This window comes from Dermacentor andersoni, chromosome 9, assembly GCF_023375885.2.
Source record: "Dermacentor andersoni chromosome 9, qqDerAnde1_hic_scaffold, whole genome shotgun sequence".
NCBI lineage: Eukaryota > Metazoa > Arthropoda > Arachnida > Ixodida > Ixodidae > Dermacentor > Dermacentor andersoni.
The window spans coordinates 60491298-60510028 of NC_092822.1; the positions used below are offsets into that span (position 1 = coordinate 60491298).

The 18731-nt window shown below is 44.1% G+C and overlaps 1 protein-coding gene across 2 annotated transcripts in view; it reads right to left on the reverse strand.

The window, feature by feature from the left end:
* Nucleotides 1-18731, reverse strand: part of ari-2 (E3 ubiquitin-protein ligase ari-2) — a 39541-nt gene that overhangs the window by 17269 nt on the left and 3541 nt on the right. For both annotated transcript variants that reach the window (XM_050175953.3, XM_055069118.1), the window contains 10 exons: nt 17938-18144; nt 17184-17327; nt 16386-16536; nt 15727-15848; nt 11970-12079; nt 11596-11713; nt 8977-9027; nt 5290-5335; nt 1913-2040; nt 408-551 (listed from right to left, as the gene is read on the reverse strand). In XM_050175953.3, coding sequence (XP_050031910.1) covers nt 408-551; nt 1913-2040; nt 5290-5335; nt 8977-9027; nt 11596-11713; nt 11970-12079; nt 15727-15848; nt 16386-16536; nt 17184-17327; nt 17938-18144 — 1221 coding nt within the window. The remainder of the gene's footprint in view (nt 1-407; nt 552-1912; nt 2041-5289; nt 5336-8976; nt 9028-11595; nt 11714-11969; nt 12080-15726; nt 15849-16385; nt 16537-17183; nt 17328-17937; nt 18145-18731) is intronic.

Consider the following 18731-nt stretch of genomic DNA (forward strand, 5'->3'; position numbering starts at 1 on the left):
AGCAGCACTGGCTAGTGCATCATTTCTTGCAAGATGTCTCATATAGGGAAACACAAGGTTCGCATTTACAATACGCTATTCTGAGACCATGACAGAACTAGCTTGCCTAGCTAAAACAAATGGATGGTAGAAGATTATGATGCAATAGACAAAGGCATGGCACATAACATTACCACTTATTTACACGGACACTAAATGCCACATCACAGTTTAGTATAGACAGTCAGGTCATAGAGCAATACGTGGAGTGCAAGTCTTTCGTGCACTAACCTCTAAAGACTCCCATAGCTGCCCAATAAAGATGCTTCAAAGCAAAATCACATGCACTTTGCGAGACGTGCCCGTGAAAAGTGAACCTTGCTAGACACATTAGAGTGAGGTCATAGAGGGCAAGACAGGCTCCTCACCTTGGCCAAGAGAGAGACCGCATCAAGCAGGTACTGCCAATCGATCCAGGTTCCCTCATTTGCCATCACCTTGCCGTTGATGCGGTTCTTGATGGCACTGAGCGTCATCTCCTCCAGGCGAAGGCTCTTGGCATGATTCTCCCACTGGCGAAGGAAGAGAAATACCGCACTTTTGCTCCAGGCTGCTTGCACAGCTTACATATAAGAGTGCAGTCATGCTCTATTAAATAAAGTTGACAATGGATGAACATTAGGTGCATGCACCAACTTTCATCTACCTGTAGTCATGCTCTATTCCAGTTGACAAAACATGAATGTTAGGTGCATGCACCAACTTTCATCTGCCTGTAGTCGTGCTCTATTCAAAGTGACAATGGATGAACATTAGGTGCATGCACCGACTTTCATCTACCTGTAGTCATGCTCCATTCAAGTTGAGAAAACATGAATGTTAGGTGCATGCACCGACTTTCATCTACCTGTAGTCATGCTCCATTCAAGTTGACAAAACATGAATGTTAGGTGCATGCACCAACTTTCATCTGCCTGTAGTCATGCTCTATTCAAATTGACAATAGATGAACATTAGGTGCATGCACTGACTTTCATCTACCTGTAGTCATGCTCCATTCAAGTTGAAAAAACATGAATGTTAGGTGCATGCACCAACTTTCATCTGCCTGTAGTCATGCTCTATTCAAATTGACAATAGATGAACATTAGGTGCATGCACCAACTTTCATCTACCTGTAGTCATGCTCCATTCAAGTTGACAAAACATGAATGTTAGGTGCATGCACCAACTTTCATCTGCCTGTAGTCATGCTCCATTAAAATTGACAATGGATGAACATTAGGTGCATGCACCAACTTTCATCTACCTGTAGTCATGCTCCATTCAAGTTGACAAAACATGAATGTTAGGTGCATGCACCAACTTTCATCTACCTGTAGTCATGCTTCGTTCAAGCTGACAAAACATGAATGTTAGGTGCATGCACCAACTTTCATCTACCTGTAGTCATGCTCTATTCAAATTGACAATGGATGAACATTAGGTGCGGGCACTGACTTTCATCTACCTGTAGCAACAGTACGACAGAGGTTGAAATAGACTGAACAGGTCGCATGCACGCGCACGTCCAGCAGAAACAAGTTGAGAATTTATTTTTTTGACACTTATCGAATAAACGCTTAGTTTTGGCAAATCCATTATTTTGGGCTCCCAATTATTTGGGCAGTTTCCACTAAGTGCAAAATATTGGTTGGCAATTGTACCAGCTCAAGTTAGAACCAAACTTGTCTGTCTCTGCAATGTAAACCTAGCGATGCCAAAAGGCATACCCGAGAAAAAAAGATTTTTTCGTTTTAGTCAGCTTGTGGCTTCGAATTTAACACAAAGTGTTTTTCAACATAGTAAGTTTAGATGTGCACACAACTAAATAAAAGAATCTTGCGTTATATTTGTGCAAATATGGTAGCCATGCATAAATGAGTCTACAAACCCTTTCAAAGTAGAAGAGGTACTTCTTCAGCGCTTCCCTTGCTTGCGCATGGGCGGATTCGTTGGCTATGTTGGGGTTTTCCTTATACCGACTGCATTCATAATACTCACTACCATGTGTCCTCCAGTCTGCAATGAAAAGAGGGTGTTCACAGTTAATAGGGTAACCCATGCACACAAACAGCCGTCTGTTTTTGAGGACGAGAAAAAACTTGCTAAATGAGATTTCAAGGAACATCAACATAGAGAAGAAAACATCCGGAACAACCTGGACATAAAATTATTATGCAGACAACTCTTACTGCAGCAACATATTGTACACTAAAGAAATCCATTATCCTATTCTTAATTTACAAGAAATCTAAAGCGCGGTTCTCCTCGACTTAAGCAAATAACAAAGCACTTGCTAACTAGTGTGACAGCCTACACACAGCCTCTCTGAGGATAAACAAGAATTCAATACCACAGAAAAATGCATACGTTTGCCAGGCAGACAGTTAGTCCGAGTTACTATTCGATTTTATGAATCAATGAGAGTAAAATTAGAGCATTTAATGCTCAAAAATTTGTGGCGCACTCTTGGACCAAGCCAGTGGTTATTTTAGTGACAGGAAGATTGCCGACGAGTACACGCTCTAGCGACATTACTTTTGTGTTATATGCAGCCAACAGCAAAAGTTTACGGGATGCGGTTTCCCCTTCAAATGTGAATTCCTGCATTGTTAAGGCACGACATTTCGTATTTAATGAATCACTGAGTAGGTGGCGAAGGCTACTACATGCTGGAACATTCAATTCGAGGCTGTGTGACCGCGCTTTGCGAGAATTCAGCTTCTTTGCAGATCCTGCATCCCGTAAACTTTTGCAGTTGGCTGTACACCGAGAAGAGGCAGTGGAAATGCCACGGCACCGTTGATTGGTGCTTGCTACATTACAGCTGCCGTCAGCCTTAACGTGGACAACGAAAACACATCTGTAGCTGTTTTAGTTCTAACAAATGCAAGATGTGAGGAGAAAATATTGCATATTCTAGAATAAAGACGGGTTAAACTAACACATTCAAGGCACCTCAGCCAGACCTTCAGCACCATCCACAGGAGAAGCAATAAAGTTGTGTTTGGGTTAAGTATGGCGGAGGCTATAGATTACCCATTACCATGTCAAAAGCTAAGACAGCTACTACATCAGAAATTAGAATTTAAAATACAGCCTCCCTGTCCTAAAAAAGACACTAAGCAGAAACGTTAGGCAAGTTGACGTTAGTAAATATGTTTTAAAAAAATATTCTTGTTTTTTGAATGATAAAATACAGTCAATGAATGATTTTTCGGACATGCCAGACGATTCGGACGGCTTTGTGGTACCACCATGTACCCAATATTAAGAATGTCTGAAATTTCGGACATGAAACCATTCGCTGTTCGATATCCCGGACTGTTTGTCATAAAGGCAGGTCCGAAATGGCATTAATCGAAGCCACTAATGCTGCTGTTCTTATTATGTCACAGCTTCGAACCAGCGCTCCCACAAGCTGATCTCCTGGCAGCCGTAGCCACCACAGCAGCAACGCTTGGCCTACTTGCTTTGATGTTTGCAGCCAAGCTTCCTTCTCTTTAGTGTCGTGCTTTAGCACGATAGCGTTAAGGGCCCCGTGTCACTAAAAAATGTGGCGTCAGCTTTGGTGTCAGCGGCCAAGAAAATTATGCCAAGCCATACATCCTGATCCATGCAGGCCCTCTGTGTGGCGCATAGGCGCTACTGAACTCGTTGAGTTTCTCCAAGTAAAATGCATCAGAAAATTTCCAAACTACGACTTACACACAACCTACAAACATGATAGTGTCAGACTGTAATTTGAGTATATGGGAAAACATAGTTCGCTTATATGGAAACTCAAACACAAGCCCCTTTTCCAGGTGCTACTTGAGGTCTGTCTTAAAATTGTGGCGCCGCATGCTCAGTTCCTTGCAACCCCATCAAAAAAAAAAGAGAACCAGAAAGCTCGCCTTTGTGCATAGAATTCACCGCCAGCATTACCGGGAAAACAGTACAGTTACATAAGCTGCAGTTGGCGGGGTGCATGAGAAGCAGTTAGGGATCTTTGAATGCTATCGTGTTCCACTCTTAAAGATGTAAGCGTCCTCCCAAATTTTTTCATTGAGAGAATTCCCTGCTGTCAGTTATAGTGCCAACTCCGCCTTTGTCGTCCTCAACAATGGCTTAAAGCCATAGAAAACACGGCACGGGCCAAGTGTGGTGTAATGCTGGTTCCCAAAGGTCAGCTTTGCCGCTATGCAGTGGTGTTATGTAGTAAAGCATGCGCAAAGCATTGCGGTGAAGCATACCGAGTGGAAAGGGGCTGCCGCCACGGGACACAGTATGTATGGTTCTTAATTATACATGCTAGCACCTGCTGTCTCCTGTCACGCTATGAGCACCAATACGCCTGGTAAGCATAGTAGCAGGCCTTTAGAACTATTCCCTGTGGCGATTTAAGCCCTTGGGGGTAGTAAAAGACATGCATTCACTTTTTCGGACATTTTTGTGACCCCTGGGGTGTCCGAAAAACCAGGCATTGACTGTATTGATTATCAGTGGTGAAATGTGCAGGCCAATGTTCTCCTTTGAACGTGCATCCAAACCACAGTGGCAATAATGTGCATTGTCATGAATGTCACACTATTTTCGTCTATGTGAGCCCTTTGCAAGCACGATTGAATGTTCATGAAAGTTACAAGGATGAGTGCTCGTTCAGCTTTAACTGCCGTTAATGTTTTTTTTTTAAATAATAGACTAGCCCCAAGCAAATGCCTCCAAAATTTATGGCCTTACGGGGTGCTCATGCAGAGAAAATTAAGCTGGTAAGGGAATTTCAAAAATGTTTGTTGTGTCCTCTTTAGCATGGGTATGCTTATGGCAAGTACTGCCTAGGTTGGTTGACTGCAATCCTGTAACTGCTAACTACCTGCTACTGCGAACTAACTTAGCTTGACTTTACATTTTATTTAGTGTCCCTTCAGAAAGGATCATATAAACCATTTCAACTAAAAACAAACACATCTTTAGTAACACCTACAAAATTCTTACTTTCGGCTCTACTTTTGGATTAGTCTGCACTTGCAGCATAAAAAAAACTGCATACATAATATAACACCACCACTACTCATGCTGTTTTAGAACACTATAAACTACTATGACAAATGTAGCATTGGTTGCCACAGTGAGTCCAGGCTCTCTCGAGATATGCAAAACTGAAACTCCCCATTTCCAGCATTCCCATGCACGCTACACATCACCACCTGCCCCACTCAGCTGCTAACACGTTTACGCCCAGCCATGAAATAAAATCCCAGACGTAAAGTGAGGAATCACACGTACCTCCGAGACACATCCAACAAAAATCATATTTACAACTGTAACATTGCTGCAAAAGAAGAAAAAAAGCAAAGAAACTGCGTTACCATGGGCTCACCAGTTAATTTTCCACAGCTGAAACGAACAAAACGTGAATCAAAACTATAAAAACTTGCCAACCAAGTGAGAGAATGCAAGTGATGGTCAGGACTCCGTTATTCTTTAGAACATTTAAGAACCTGAACTCACAACGCACACAGCCTCTCACATTCACACTACTGTACTCATTTCACCAAACCTGCACAGTTCACGTGGAGCCTTTAGAAGTGCTCCTCCATTATCGACCGCCAATCGCCTTTTGCATGACACCGACTGAGTGGAAGTTTCATGGAAGGATTATTATTTATTAGCACATAGCAGGCAAGCCCTCCTTTTTGGAGCACATAACCAGCGCTCGTTGCTGATTGGCTAACACAAGCCCTAGGCTTCGATTCACTGCATGGAATTAGAGACATGAGGTATATAAACACATTGTGTTACATGTGCAGTCTGCCTGCTTACAACTAAGCAATCAGGAAATCACAGGGAGACTTTGTTGAAGCACATCCTTGTTCTGACCCCTTGACGGTTGCTACCGTACTCATGGCCAGCGACAGCTTGTCCTTAGAGCAGGCAAACTTCAGAAGGTGCTGTCACCTCTAGGAAGGCACAGAAGTGTCTGCCTGTTACGCTCTCTTCTGAACACTTGATTTTTTTCACCCAACTCCGCACTCTGAGCTACTGGCTTCCGCACACGTGGCGTGAGTATGATTAATGGTTTCTATACAACCGCAGCATCTGGTCTAGGGGCACGCAAAAACTGATTCTTGTCTGTTTTAGTGTTTCACTATAAACGTACACTGCTGCACCCTACCTGCGTCAGTTTGGCCATTTGACCATTCAGTTTGCACATTAACTGCCATTTTGTACTACTCACATACACAATGTGCTTTTCCATTATTCTATTGGTGTTCCTATATACCGGACTACAAACTGAGTAGCAGCTGGAAATTACTAAATCATGGCTCTTTTTAGTACAAAGAGGTGCAAAGTGATCTCTGAATTGGCACTTGTCACGTGCAATTCTCGAAAAAAAGGACATTTGAGATTCCGAAATATTGCCTCCAATTGATTTCATAATAACGAAATAGGTCATTTTGGCTTTCCAAGCAAACAATTTCTTTCTTTAAATCGACCTCACAAAATGTAATTAACAAAAATAAAGTAAGAAAGTGGATATTTGTAACCGGAAACAATACTTGGTTTCTTAACTTTGCTCAGAACTTTGTTTCTTAGTTACGAGTGAAAATACATACTGCATTGAAGACTCAATGAAGAAACACAATATTTCTTGGCTCAATGTTCCTCCGAAGTAGGCAACCGCCAGCCTACCTGCTCTACGGTGCGCATATTCTCCTGAGGTAGCCTCGCTTTTCGTTTAAAGATTAAAAGGACATTACAGAGAATCAGTAAATGAGCTTAGACAGGCAGATTACTCGTTTAGAAGTCTATACTTATTTGGTGGCCAAGACTGACCACTTGCACAGAACAGAGTCTAAACAACACCTCTTCAATTTTGTGACCGAGGCACCCATTATGCAATTGAACCGTACAGAATTGCAGCAAAAGTTTCATGTATTAGGGCGTTTTTCAGTAGGAAGAGCATAGTAAGTTTAGCGTGCAAGTTCTTGCTCACATTTGAATGCAATGTAATCCTCTTTTTATCAGTACACAATCTGGCTGGCACAGATTCAGGCAATAGTCTATGATGTGTGGGTATAGCTCGCTATAAGCTATACCCACAGGCATCGTGGTGTCAATGTGGTGTCACCTATTTTTAGTTTTTGCGGCTTTTCTGCTACAAGCCTTCTTTCAATGATAGCTATACCCTATTTGCAATTCTTGAAGCATGATGTACAAACCTAGCTTAGGTTAATACAGTAGCACCTTGTTTATACGTTCTGGGGTAAAAAAAAGATGCGACAAAACATACTGACTGGGAAAGTGTGCGACCCAAAGTCACTAAAAAATTTCGGAGGCTCAACTGTAGTGGACATTAATGCAGTGTGAAGCCTTGCACGAATTGTTGCAACATGAGATGCGCATCGTCATTTTCCTATTGTGTAGTGTTCCAAGACTGCGACAGCAAAGCAAAACGAAATCGAGCTGGTGGGCGATGCCAGAATACGATGCCAGCAGAGCGAAAACATGACCCTCATTTCATGACACCTGTAGCAAGGAAGGGCGGCAGGTTTAAGTAATAGCCTATCAAAAGCATGCAGTAGGCTTTCAAGGGTTACGAGCCACACGCACTGTAAGACAGGGTAAGTAAAAGATTCTCGTAACAATAGGGCTAGCAGTGACAGCTGTGAATGCAACTTCCTGCGAGGAGATTTGCTGGTACCAGAAGAAGGAACGGCGCATACTGGCACACTGGCATTTTCATGTTACATGGGCAGGCGAGTACTGTGGGGAAGCTGCTGTGGAGGGCACCCACTGCTGTCAATCGCACGTGCCTCGCGCCTTTTCTTGTTCATATGGAACCTAGCATCCGGAAGACGTATACGGGTACAGTATGGTACCCATATATGTCTACCCATACTTACATACGTACCCATACCCAAACGTACCCATACGTATCGTATGTACCCGTATGTACATACGAGTACAGTACGGTGATGCGCCGCATGTCGGTGCTGAAAGATGGTGTTTTCCGGGAAAGTATTAACTGGTAAAAAAAGAAGTGCAACTGTAGTGGGTCATATCTTGTGTTCCCGATCGTTAAAGTTGGTGCTGCTAAATAGTATGAAATGGGATTGTATCAACAAGGTTCTACTGCACTTCACTTTAGTGCCCCATCAAGGACTACCCGTGCAAAATTGTTGTACCCTTCTCACATGGGCACTTTTCAATAGCTATCAGCCTTCAAAATTTTCACACGCTACCAATTCGAATGAGCCATATTGTTGCTGTGTGGCAACCCGGATGACTATTGAAATGCTTTGGCAATTTGACACCAAGGACTTGTGCTGCCACGGTGTCGAGCGACAATTCCACACCCCCCAAAAGTGAAAAGCCCCAAATATTACTCTGAAAGCCCACTTTCATTGCTAAAGTGTTTAAGAACACTACAGCGACAGCCCTATTTAACCCTATTTCAACTTACAATTTTAAATTGTTGCACTCACATAATCTAGTATATATTCAGTTACATTAATTTCATGATCGCACATTTTGTATAAATTGCCAGTTTCATTTGAGCGTCCTGGCAACACTGAGCCTGCTTGCTGAAGTATTCTTTTTATGGCACGGAACTAGAAATAGTTGCTGCAAGAAAAACAACTTTGCAAGATTGTTTCTAGGCACTATTTTTTTTCTTCGAACGCGTTGCTTCCGAGTCACTAGTCTAATTGGCACACTGTTGGCAAAAGTGCCCCCACCCGGCACTGTAAGGCCTTGGAGACTGAGATTATGGTAGTTCCACACAACTTGGTCAATTTGATAAGCTGTATTATGATAAACTATAGACTTGATAGCCATCAAAACAGCTTGTGTAGTAATGCCTACTCTGTCATTGATTCGACAAACTACCAGTTTGGAAGCCTTCAAAATGCCCAAGTGAAATAAGTATTAGAAGTCAACATGTTGCTACAGAAAGCAACGACTGCTTACCATATGGTTACAACCCCCATTTTTTTCTATACATATGTGGCACCTTGGACACTGCAAGAGAAAGAAAGAAAAATGCAATGCTCAATGATAGCTGTAAGCACTGTGATTATCCCAACAAGCAGCTCACTGAATACATATAATCGACCTTTTATCTCCCATAAACTTAATAAAAAGAACATAGATAAATATCCTTGCTCATCTATCCTGCGCAGCCCCAGCCTCGGTGACCAACTCTGGGCCATCCAGCAGGCCTGCGAGGCAGCGGCGAGGCAACACCTCGACGTCCCCACGTGGGAGACCTAAAGCCCCGTCAGCGAAATCTCTGCAGGACTCTAAATAAAGTTGTTACCAACCAAATCTATCCTGCCAAATTTTTGTTCATGTTGTTCTGATATTAAATATATGTTAAGAGTTCAGCTCTCTGTTTACTAAGGGATCTAAAATGTTAAAAAAGAAAAATCTTTCTTTAGCAGGCATAGAGATTTTACAAAGAAACAGCCTAAAAATCAAAATACAAGCAAAAATAGCGGCCCTGAAACAGGATGTATTGAGTGTAAACCCAAATGTACATTCTCTATAGATTTCCCCAAGTAATCATGCCAGTGAAGACACCCATTTCTTTTCTTCTTGGCATGACATTACAAGAATTTAGTAAACAATAAACCATGAAAACAGGCATATAATATGAACCCGAATATAAAACAAGGGGCAATTTTGAGACTGAGTTATGGGACTGAAAATTTATCCACGTAGAATTTGCACTTTGAGCACTCACAGAACCGTTATTGAAGCCATGCGCCGAGTTTTCACTTGTCGTCACTCTCCCCGTACAACGCCTTGTTCAAGTCCTCCCACACCTTCTGTGCCATTATGTGTCCAGCGCATTCAATACGCCGCACTTCTTAAAGGCATGCATGACAAAGTCCTGTGGAATGGCAGCCCACGCTTCTGCAATCCACTGGCACAACGTAGTTGGCTCATGTGGGCTGGCTGTGGGCTTGCCCGAGCATATTCAGTCATCGCTGCATTACTCGACACGGTCCACCAAGATTATCTATGCAGATGCCGAGTGGCTGCAACTGAGAAGTTGTGCCACCAAGAATTAACACTGGCTCAATCCCACAATCGCAAAGTGTTTTGGTGGAGCTGGTGAGGAGGCACCAAAATGTGCATAGGATAAAAATAGTTGTAAAAGCAAGCTACACTCCAGGCTGCCGACACCACACCAACTTTATTCAATCGACAATGAGGGCTTTAGGAGTTCTTGTTGGGCTAGCAGGTGAAACATGGCTATTAAAAGAAAAGGGTGCAAAATAACACCCATATGCACGGCCTATATACTTCTCTGTGTATCTATGCTGACTTTTGTGCTCCTCTTCCACTAGCGATGAAGGTCTTATCCACCCATCTTTCATTCTAGCAGCTCACAATGACGTTCCTGGGGAACTTTTTGTGTTTGGGTAGCGTCGCCTGCTAGGAGGCAATGTATGCTGGAAGCTTGCATCCATCTGCTGCGTGGCACAGCGTAACAAGTACCTGCATCTTCCCACTGTCACGTGTTCGAATAAAAGCCTAGTGGGACCCTTTCTTCTCCACAATGAATACAGACGGCACATTTAGGCAGAGTGGCATTTGGTCAGCATTGCCAATCTGTGCCATTTGGAGGTCTATCATCATCTGCAGGGCTAGAATGTAATGCTGAAATGATACTAGGTCTTCGTACCACTGAAGCAGTTTCTGCGATACCGATGTTCGCCAATGTAGTGAAAACCCAGCCCGGCTAACGTAACGGGCAACCCAGTGCTTACATGACCTTTTGATGTGATAGCTTTCTCCTTGGTAAGCTCAGTGGCATCTTGCTGCAGGAGCTCAATATTCATGGTCAGGTGAAGTAAAAACTGCTCCTTGATGTATACAACCAAGCCTTATCAACGTCCAGAACGCTCCTTCTTTGGAGCTTCGAAAACTTCATCTTGTACCACTACATGCAAGGACTTGTTTTGGCTGTAGCTACCCTCAAATGCCCCCATTCACTCAAAATTCTTGTCCCTTGGCACTGTTTCTAATGGTGTTGCCAGTCAGAATCGTTGCTCATTTAAAAGCAGCCAAATATTGCTTCCAAGGTGTTGCCATTGTGCAGCCTGGAAACAGCGAACAACCATAGGCCACATGTGGAGTGTATGAATCTCATCAACTGGCATCCATTCGCCACTTGCAGCATTCCCAGCATGCACAAGATCACAATAGGGTAGGCGCTTTCTTTGCGAGATATACCGAAACTTGAACTGGGTGCACCAGTATACAAGTGTGCAAGAAACTCCAGATCTAAATATTAATACAAGAAGTAAATTCGACATGCTAAAATCAAGAAGTAAAAACTCTTATACCAGTGTCACACGAACATTTTTGATCGCAATCAAGTAGGACCCAATTGTAATTTTCAACTGTGATTGGTTCCCAAGCAAAGCTTGCGCAAAGGAGCCAATCACGACCAAGAAATTTGATGCGGAAGTGCGCCGTGTAACGTCCGTATTATTTATATGTGGGTCTTTATGGTACATAATACATAAAAAAATAAGAGAAAGAAAGAAGGGAAGGCACCGAATCTGCACCACTCACGTCCTTAGTGTGAGCAGAGATGTAGTTGGCAGTCTCGGAATCATCGGCACACTTTGTGATCCACTTCTTGATTGTATCACAGTCTGCTGGCGCGTGGTAGTTTCCCCCACACCGAAAGCTGCCCGGAACAAACAAACAAATTGCACATTAAGAACACAATAGTGCACTTATGATAGTGCCCGAGTTTCGGCAAATTAAACAGATGCTGAAGGATTCATGGTGACTGTCCTAAAGGGCAGCTTGGCATGCAGCTTGGCACGCAAGATGAGTAAGGCATATTTGTGAGAATCAGCAAGACATTCGCTACAGTACCCACTATCACAGAGCACTCGGCTGGCAAGTCTCAGCCACCGCGTATAACAGACGACACTTACCAGAACGTCGTCTTGCAGTTCTTGCAGACGACCCTCTTGCTCTTGTTTTCTTTGGCTCGGACAATGACATTGCAGTTGGGACCAGGGCAGAAACGCAGCTCGGGATGACTCTGTTGAATATGAGCAAGGCAAGTTTCGACAGCCTTTACTGTGCCACGACAGCCCAAATACAAGAGAATACGTTAAACTTCATGGTGTCACACTGATGTACTGGTGCCAAGGCTCTGGCCCCAAACTGAACTAACGAAAGTTTTGCCCTTATTTTCTCTTTACTCCATGCTATACGCTATACACAGCAGGCAATGCTGCAGAAGCTATGCATGGAGTGCGGCCATAGAATGTCCCCCCCTGCGCATTTCATAGCGCGGTTGTTTTCAACGTGCAGCTGTTCAATGGAACAATTCCTTCATACATTATAACTATAACTTGTAGACATAAGGTTATATCGAACCACATTATTATTTGTGCACCTTTGTGCTTCCCGTAGGGTATGTACTATGTTTTGGTAGAGAGCAAGAATGATGTGACATGTCCGCTAGTCACAGACGTGTCACTATGCTTGTTCGGAGGTAAACAAGTTCACATTGACAATGCCTTCCATGTAATAAGTAAGACATATCTTGCAGCCTAAACAAGCGGTACTTAATATTACGTCGAATTACACAAAGTATTCCCTTACCTCCTTTATATGCGACGCACTATTTCTACTTCGTGAGCGGGAACAGTGTGAGAAGTCTTCCTAGTCTCCACAGTATTGCCCGCTATGTATAAAACAAAGTATTGCAGTCGAACCTCAATATATCGAACAGCACAGTGATCATGAAATACAGTCGACGGTCGATTTTTCGGACCCTCAAGGGACCACGAAAATGTCAGAAAAATCAGGCAGTCCGAAAAAACAAACGTGCCTCAAAAAAACTCAATTTATTGCTTACTATTGAGTTAGAGGCTGGAAAAAGTGATTAACGGTATTCTGAAGCATTATTCGCTTGCGTGCAAGCAGGTAGGTCTGCCTGAATTTCGGTGAGAGTCGTCGTGTCGCCGTAAGCCGACGAAAGAGCTGCGACCGCTTGCATCAGCTCAGCTTGCGTCGGCTGCGCTGCTACAGGCGAGTCGTCGTCGCTCTCGGACTCTGCAAGCACTTGGCAAATGATTTCTTCATCCGTGAGACCAGCGCACAGTTCCAACTTGCTGTCCACGTCCGTGAATCAGAACTCTCGAGGCCAACGACAACATAGATTTCTTCTCCATTGTGAATCGGCACGCTTGGCTAGGCAGCACACACGGCGCAGTCGTCTAGGCCTACTAGCTAAGCTCGTCACCGCACAGCAAACACAAACAGGCAGTTGAAGGAAGAAAGGAAAAAAAAAAGCATTATGTTACGGCAGTGACGCTGTTGCGGAAGCGGAAGCTGCTAGCATATAGCCTCAATCCAGCGTCCAAGTAGCTGAGGAACCGCCATGCAAGACCGGCACCGGTTTCGGGGCTACAGGAGGAAAATGTAAACAAACAAGATGGCAGCGACACAGCTCAAAATGCGCGGCAGTTGGTCCGGCTGAAACTTGGAAAGTCCGAAAAATCGAACAGCCTCCCTAGAGTGTCTGAAATTTTGAGCCACATAATAGGTTGACTTTATGAGGTATGTCCTGGGGCCGGGAAAAAGTCCGAAAAATCAAGCATGTCCTAAAAATTAGGCGTCCGAAAGATCAGTCGTCGACTGTAGTTCTATACAGCCAGAATTCAATATACTAAATTACGCGAAAAAATTCCGCAAATCAATCAATGAACCAAGGGTGCGATCGGGGATCATTGTTCAGAGCACGCATTCAGTTGGCGCGGCCTAGTTAGCACGGCCTCGCGATGTTGGCGCGACCTAGGCCAGTCACGCACAGCGCAACCTAATGCGCGCTCCGAACAACAATCCCCGATCGCGCCCCAATTGTGGTGCAGTAAATAATCACTTGAAGAGCACACAAAGTATTTATCTGGCTGAAAGTACTGTAGCAGCGAAGCCTGCTTCTTACTGGCAGCCGGTGCTTAAACACGGAAACCTCAACACAGTCTAAACGACCCACATGCGAAAGGCCGGCGCCCACCATTGCCCTGCAGTAGTGATGTAGAGAGGCCAAAGCAGCTACAGCCCCAGTTGGAAGTCGGGAGCGGGGCAACATCAGCGCTTGCGGGATCAACCTCGGCAGCGTCTTCGTTTGGTTGCTACTTCTGTTGCGATCTCCACGTCCGTCAATCGAAGCGTTTTCAAACACTGTCAATAACAAAGTGACATCTGTTAAGGCGTCTATGAGTGAGCCCAGTGAGCATGCGCTGTCGCACGTCTTCGTGGATGCAAACCACCAGTCCTCGCGAGGTGCGGCAGGCGCAGAGCATGGCACTAAAGAGGAGTCAGGGTGGCAAATGCAATGTGTCGTTGACGCTGCTAGCCAAGCCGCCGCGTGCAGTGCGCAGCAGTTGGGAATGCCCATCGCGCCACCTGTTAGCAGAGAGCACGTGGTCTGGGGTGGCGGAGTTTGATACAGTCGAACCCACTTATAACAATACTATTCAAGTGCCACAAAAATTTTATTGTTATAACCAATGATTGTTAAAACCGGGCTGCATGAAAAAATCAAAAAAGGGGGATCACAGAGCTAATCTTAGCAAACTATAATGGTGGGGAGGCCAATGCCCCTCCCCCACTATATCCCAACTACCTTCCTCCATCCGGCTGCTGATTCTGCTCACTCGTTTAACTGCTTCCTGTGCGCTCCAATCACGTGTAACAAGCCACGGCTGTCAGCGTTAAAGAATGGCACTGCTATAACTGCAAAGAGGGGTCACGGGTGGCAAGAGATATGCGAGCACCGGCGAGGCAGCGTTTTGGCAGCTATCGGATGCAAGCACATTCACGACGATCGCCTCATTGGTTTCTTAGTACTTAGTTTCCAAATCTATAGCCGTGCGCCTTTTTTTCACCGGCAACGTTGTGCATTGCCGACTATCAGCGGGTGGATCAGTCATCTTCCGTCTTGGCAGCGAGTCAAAAGAGGCTGAGAAACCACGTGGCTAGGAACGATTTCGACGCAAAACACGAACATGGGGCTGTTTGTAGAACTGCACTGAATGAGGAGCCAGCAAACAAGATGCGAAGCAGCGCAATTGGCGTGGCCCATTCGTGTTTCGAAGAGGTGGAAGGGCGACGGTAGGGAGGCGCGCGGTGAAGGCTGGAAATGAGCGCGCAGCGGCCGTTCAAGCAGCGGGCCATCGTGCAGCGGCTCGAACTTCTCGTTTTCTTTTTTTCTTTTCAAGGATTTCGCATTTCACTACCTTTCGGCTCGGACACCAAGCAGCCAGACTTCATCGTTATAACCGATAATGCGGCATCGGGGCATTATAGTAAACAGGTTATTTCACCATGTAAAACATACAAAAGTTGACCGTGCAGCAGCTTGTGATTGTTATAACCGATATATTGTTAAAATCGGTATCGTTATAAGTGCGTTCGACTGTATATTCGTTTTACGTCCGACCTCGTTCAAAATAAAAAATAAGAAATGCAGAAATGCAAATAATAAATGCATTCCAGGTGATAAAGAAAGTGTTCGATACACGCAATAATTCGATATATCCGTGTTCGATATACTGAGTTTTGACTGTACAATGAATCTCTTGCTCTGAAATAAGCTTTTCACAATCATATTTTATCAGTCTAAACTGATTCAGCTGTTTTCTTTTAACGTCCACTTAGGGCACAACCACTCACCCGCACATAGTCGGAGAACATGAACTGCTGGTACTTCTCACGCAGTACCGATTTGCTCAGCAGGCTCAGGACAAAATCCTCTGGGACCAGAATGTTGCAGAACTGTGCCATGCATTCAATGGCTAGAGGTGCACATCGGAAAGAGCAAACGCAATTTCAGTGTTTTTTTTTTTACTTCAATGCGTGTTTACAAAAGACAAGCACCACCTCTGCATAGCACGTCTACGTCAATGCAATGAACAAATGAGCAGAAGACAGAGAAAGCACGTCTCAGGCTCGAATCAACATTTTGACAAGCGGGCTTGTCTCCATAAGAACAACTACTTTTGCTTTCGTGAAATGTCCTCTAGTGAAATCTTGTCAAAACGTTGGCTCCAGCAATGTAATGCTAACTTGAGCTCATTAGTGCATGTTACAGCTAAATAGCGTAATAGTACATGGGGCACCTTCAATCGCGATCAAGCCCAATTAGGATTAACTTTCTCAACCGCGATTGCCTCCCTTCTGCAACTGTGCAGAGGACCTAAATTGCCCAAAAATCCCCCAATCCAGAAAAAATAAAAATGAATGAAAGATTGTTCCATAGGCACCAGAATCTAACTGCTACAACTTGTTATTCTGGCAGCAGTCGGTTTTGCAAGCTTGGAAGAAAGACACACCTGTAGAAATGCCCTGCAGGATTTGTATCTCGAAGTGCATGGCCCAGCAATCTGCACAAAAGTAGTGGCCACACGCCAGGCCCCTGAACCTTTCCCCAGCAAAGTTCTGCAGGCAGATAGGACACTGAACTGAAGGGTTCTTCCTTAATGCCTGAAATACAGAAGAGAGCAGTTATAAGTTTAACAATTTCAAGCAAATCCCACATACTGTGAGGATGTGCACAAGCAGAGATTTGGTGAGTCAACAAGACAAAAGGGCGAAACATAATAGGACATGCAGAACAATGTCTCCTCGCATGTTGCGCAGCGGATTTCAGCAACGAATGTGTTCCGCAACCATCCTCTGTTATGGCAGCAGAGCTTATAAGTACTTGCGGAGAAATAGGATGCAACGGCACGAACGAACACAGCATCCAAACCTTTGGACGTCACAAAAAATACTAAAAGACAGCAGATGCCATGCCGTCCTTGGCACACATATTGAACTTGTGGACTAGAAGGCGATAGAATTAATTATTTGGAGCATTCTCGAACAATTCGGTTTTAATACTGTAATTATGAAATCTACAGCTACATAAAACAGAAGGCAGAAGAAAGTGGGGGACGAAATTTTCATGTTGGTGCTTTAAATACAACAGGTTTGACAAGAGAGAGCAGGGCGTAGAGCTTATTTCTAACGAGGCACTCGTATCACCCCTCCATGTGCAACATGTAGTTCCTGTTGGTTTAACAAGATGCACATGATCCGTAAAGTCCTTGCTGCAGTAGGTTCAAGTGAAGACGCAGTAAGGCTCTCACCTGCATTTCTACGGCGGCGGACCGCAGTGGCTTGATCCTTGCATCGGCCAGGGCTTGCGCTGCGTTCTGCTTGTACTTCTGGATGATCTCTTGTGCATTCCAGTTGTGGGTGTGAAGCAAGACTTTTGCCAGCGAGGGCATCACCTGAACGTAAAGAGCAACATCACAGTGGTCACAGGTTGCTGAAATCAATCCCAACAACGACAACATGGCCGCATTACTTCCAGGCACCAATTAATTCAGTCTGTAGAACATTTATTTTACCCCATTGCTTGCTTCATCAGTATCATTAAATACTAGCGGCAGAAAAACATTGTAATTCTTTCTAATTGCTGATGAAGTTTCATTGACTTCGTAATCACAAATTACACAACCTCAAACTTCTATACTTCAGGTAAAAAAAATAAAAGCATGCTTTGAATGCACTGTACCACCTGGAAGGTCCTTAAGCATTTCAAAGACTCAACTTATATAAATTATTGTTGGCAAAAAAAAAGAAAGAAACGAACGACTTTTAATGACTACGTACTGGCATCATTAGCATATTAATATCTAGTCAATGCAGTCAAAGAGCATGTGGAATGAAAATAACACTAGTAAGAAGGCATCCTGCAAGGTTCTTTTGTAACCTGCTTTTGTAGTTGTTTAGCCAACTGACCAAGCAATGAAAATGATCTGCAGCATATACTAACATGCTATGACAATGGGTACATCAAAAGGGAATTGGGCGAGTTGGAATGGCACTTCAACTCACGCTGAGGCTAGCACAAATGGACTCGACGGATTCGTTCAGCAGTCGCTCAACATCCTCGATAGATAGGCACTCAAACTCAAAGTACTCGGGGTCCTGCTTCTTCTGGTCCTGCTGGTCAATTTCCCCGTCCTCTGGGCAATTGTAGTAGTCATTGTAACTAATGTCCGAATCAGAGCTCACTTCGGCATCGGAGCCAGCTTCAGACATCTGAAAAATGAACAAATAAATAAGTGTAACCACAAGGAAATTCAGTGTCTTTCAGAAGAAGGGAACTACTAACACTGTAGTGCATAAACGAAATGCGAACGAGAGAGTGCCAGTTGGTTTCACGCACCGAAATAGTGACAGTAAAAAATTTCTGCCATGACTTTGGTGCGTACACTCAGTTTGGGACTTATACTATCTTTGGAGACCAGATACTATTGTCATCTTCAGGAAACAGAACACGAAAGCACGTTGCAAACAGCCTCATCAGCAACGTGTGTTGTGCCATAGCTAGATCTGAAAACAAAAGGAGAGAAGGGCGCCGTTCCAGCACCACTGTCATGAACATTTTTAAAATAAATCTTTCTTGTGGCAGGAATGCGAATGAGAGCTTTTTTTTTTTTGTCGAATTTGATATAGACGCAGTACATGGTGCAGCTTCGCATGCAATTGGAGTAAATGATATGACAGGTATCAAGATCACCATCTATCATTTCTTCCATTCTCCGCTCGCAAGCAGTAGCAGCACAGAAAGAAGGAAGTGTGTGAGAAAAGGTGTAGGCAATAGAGGGAACGGCACCACTCTGTTC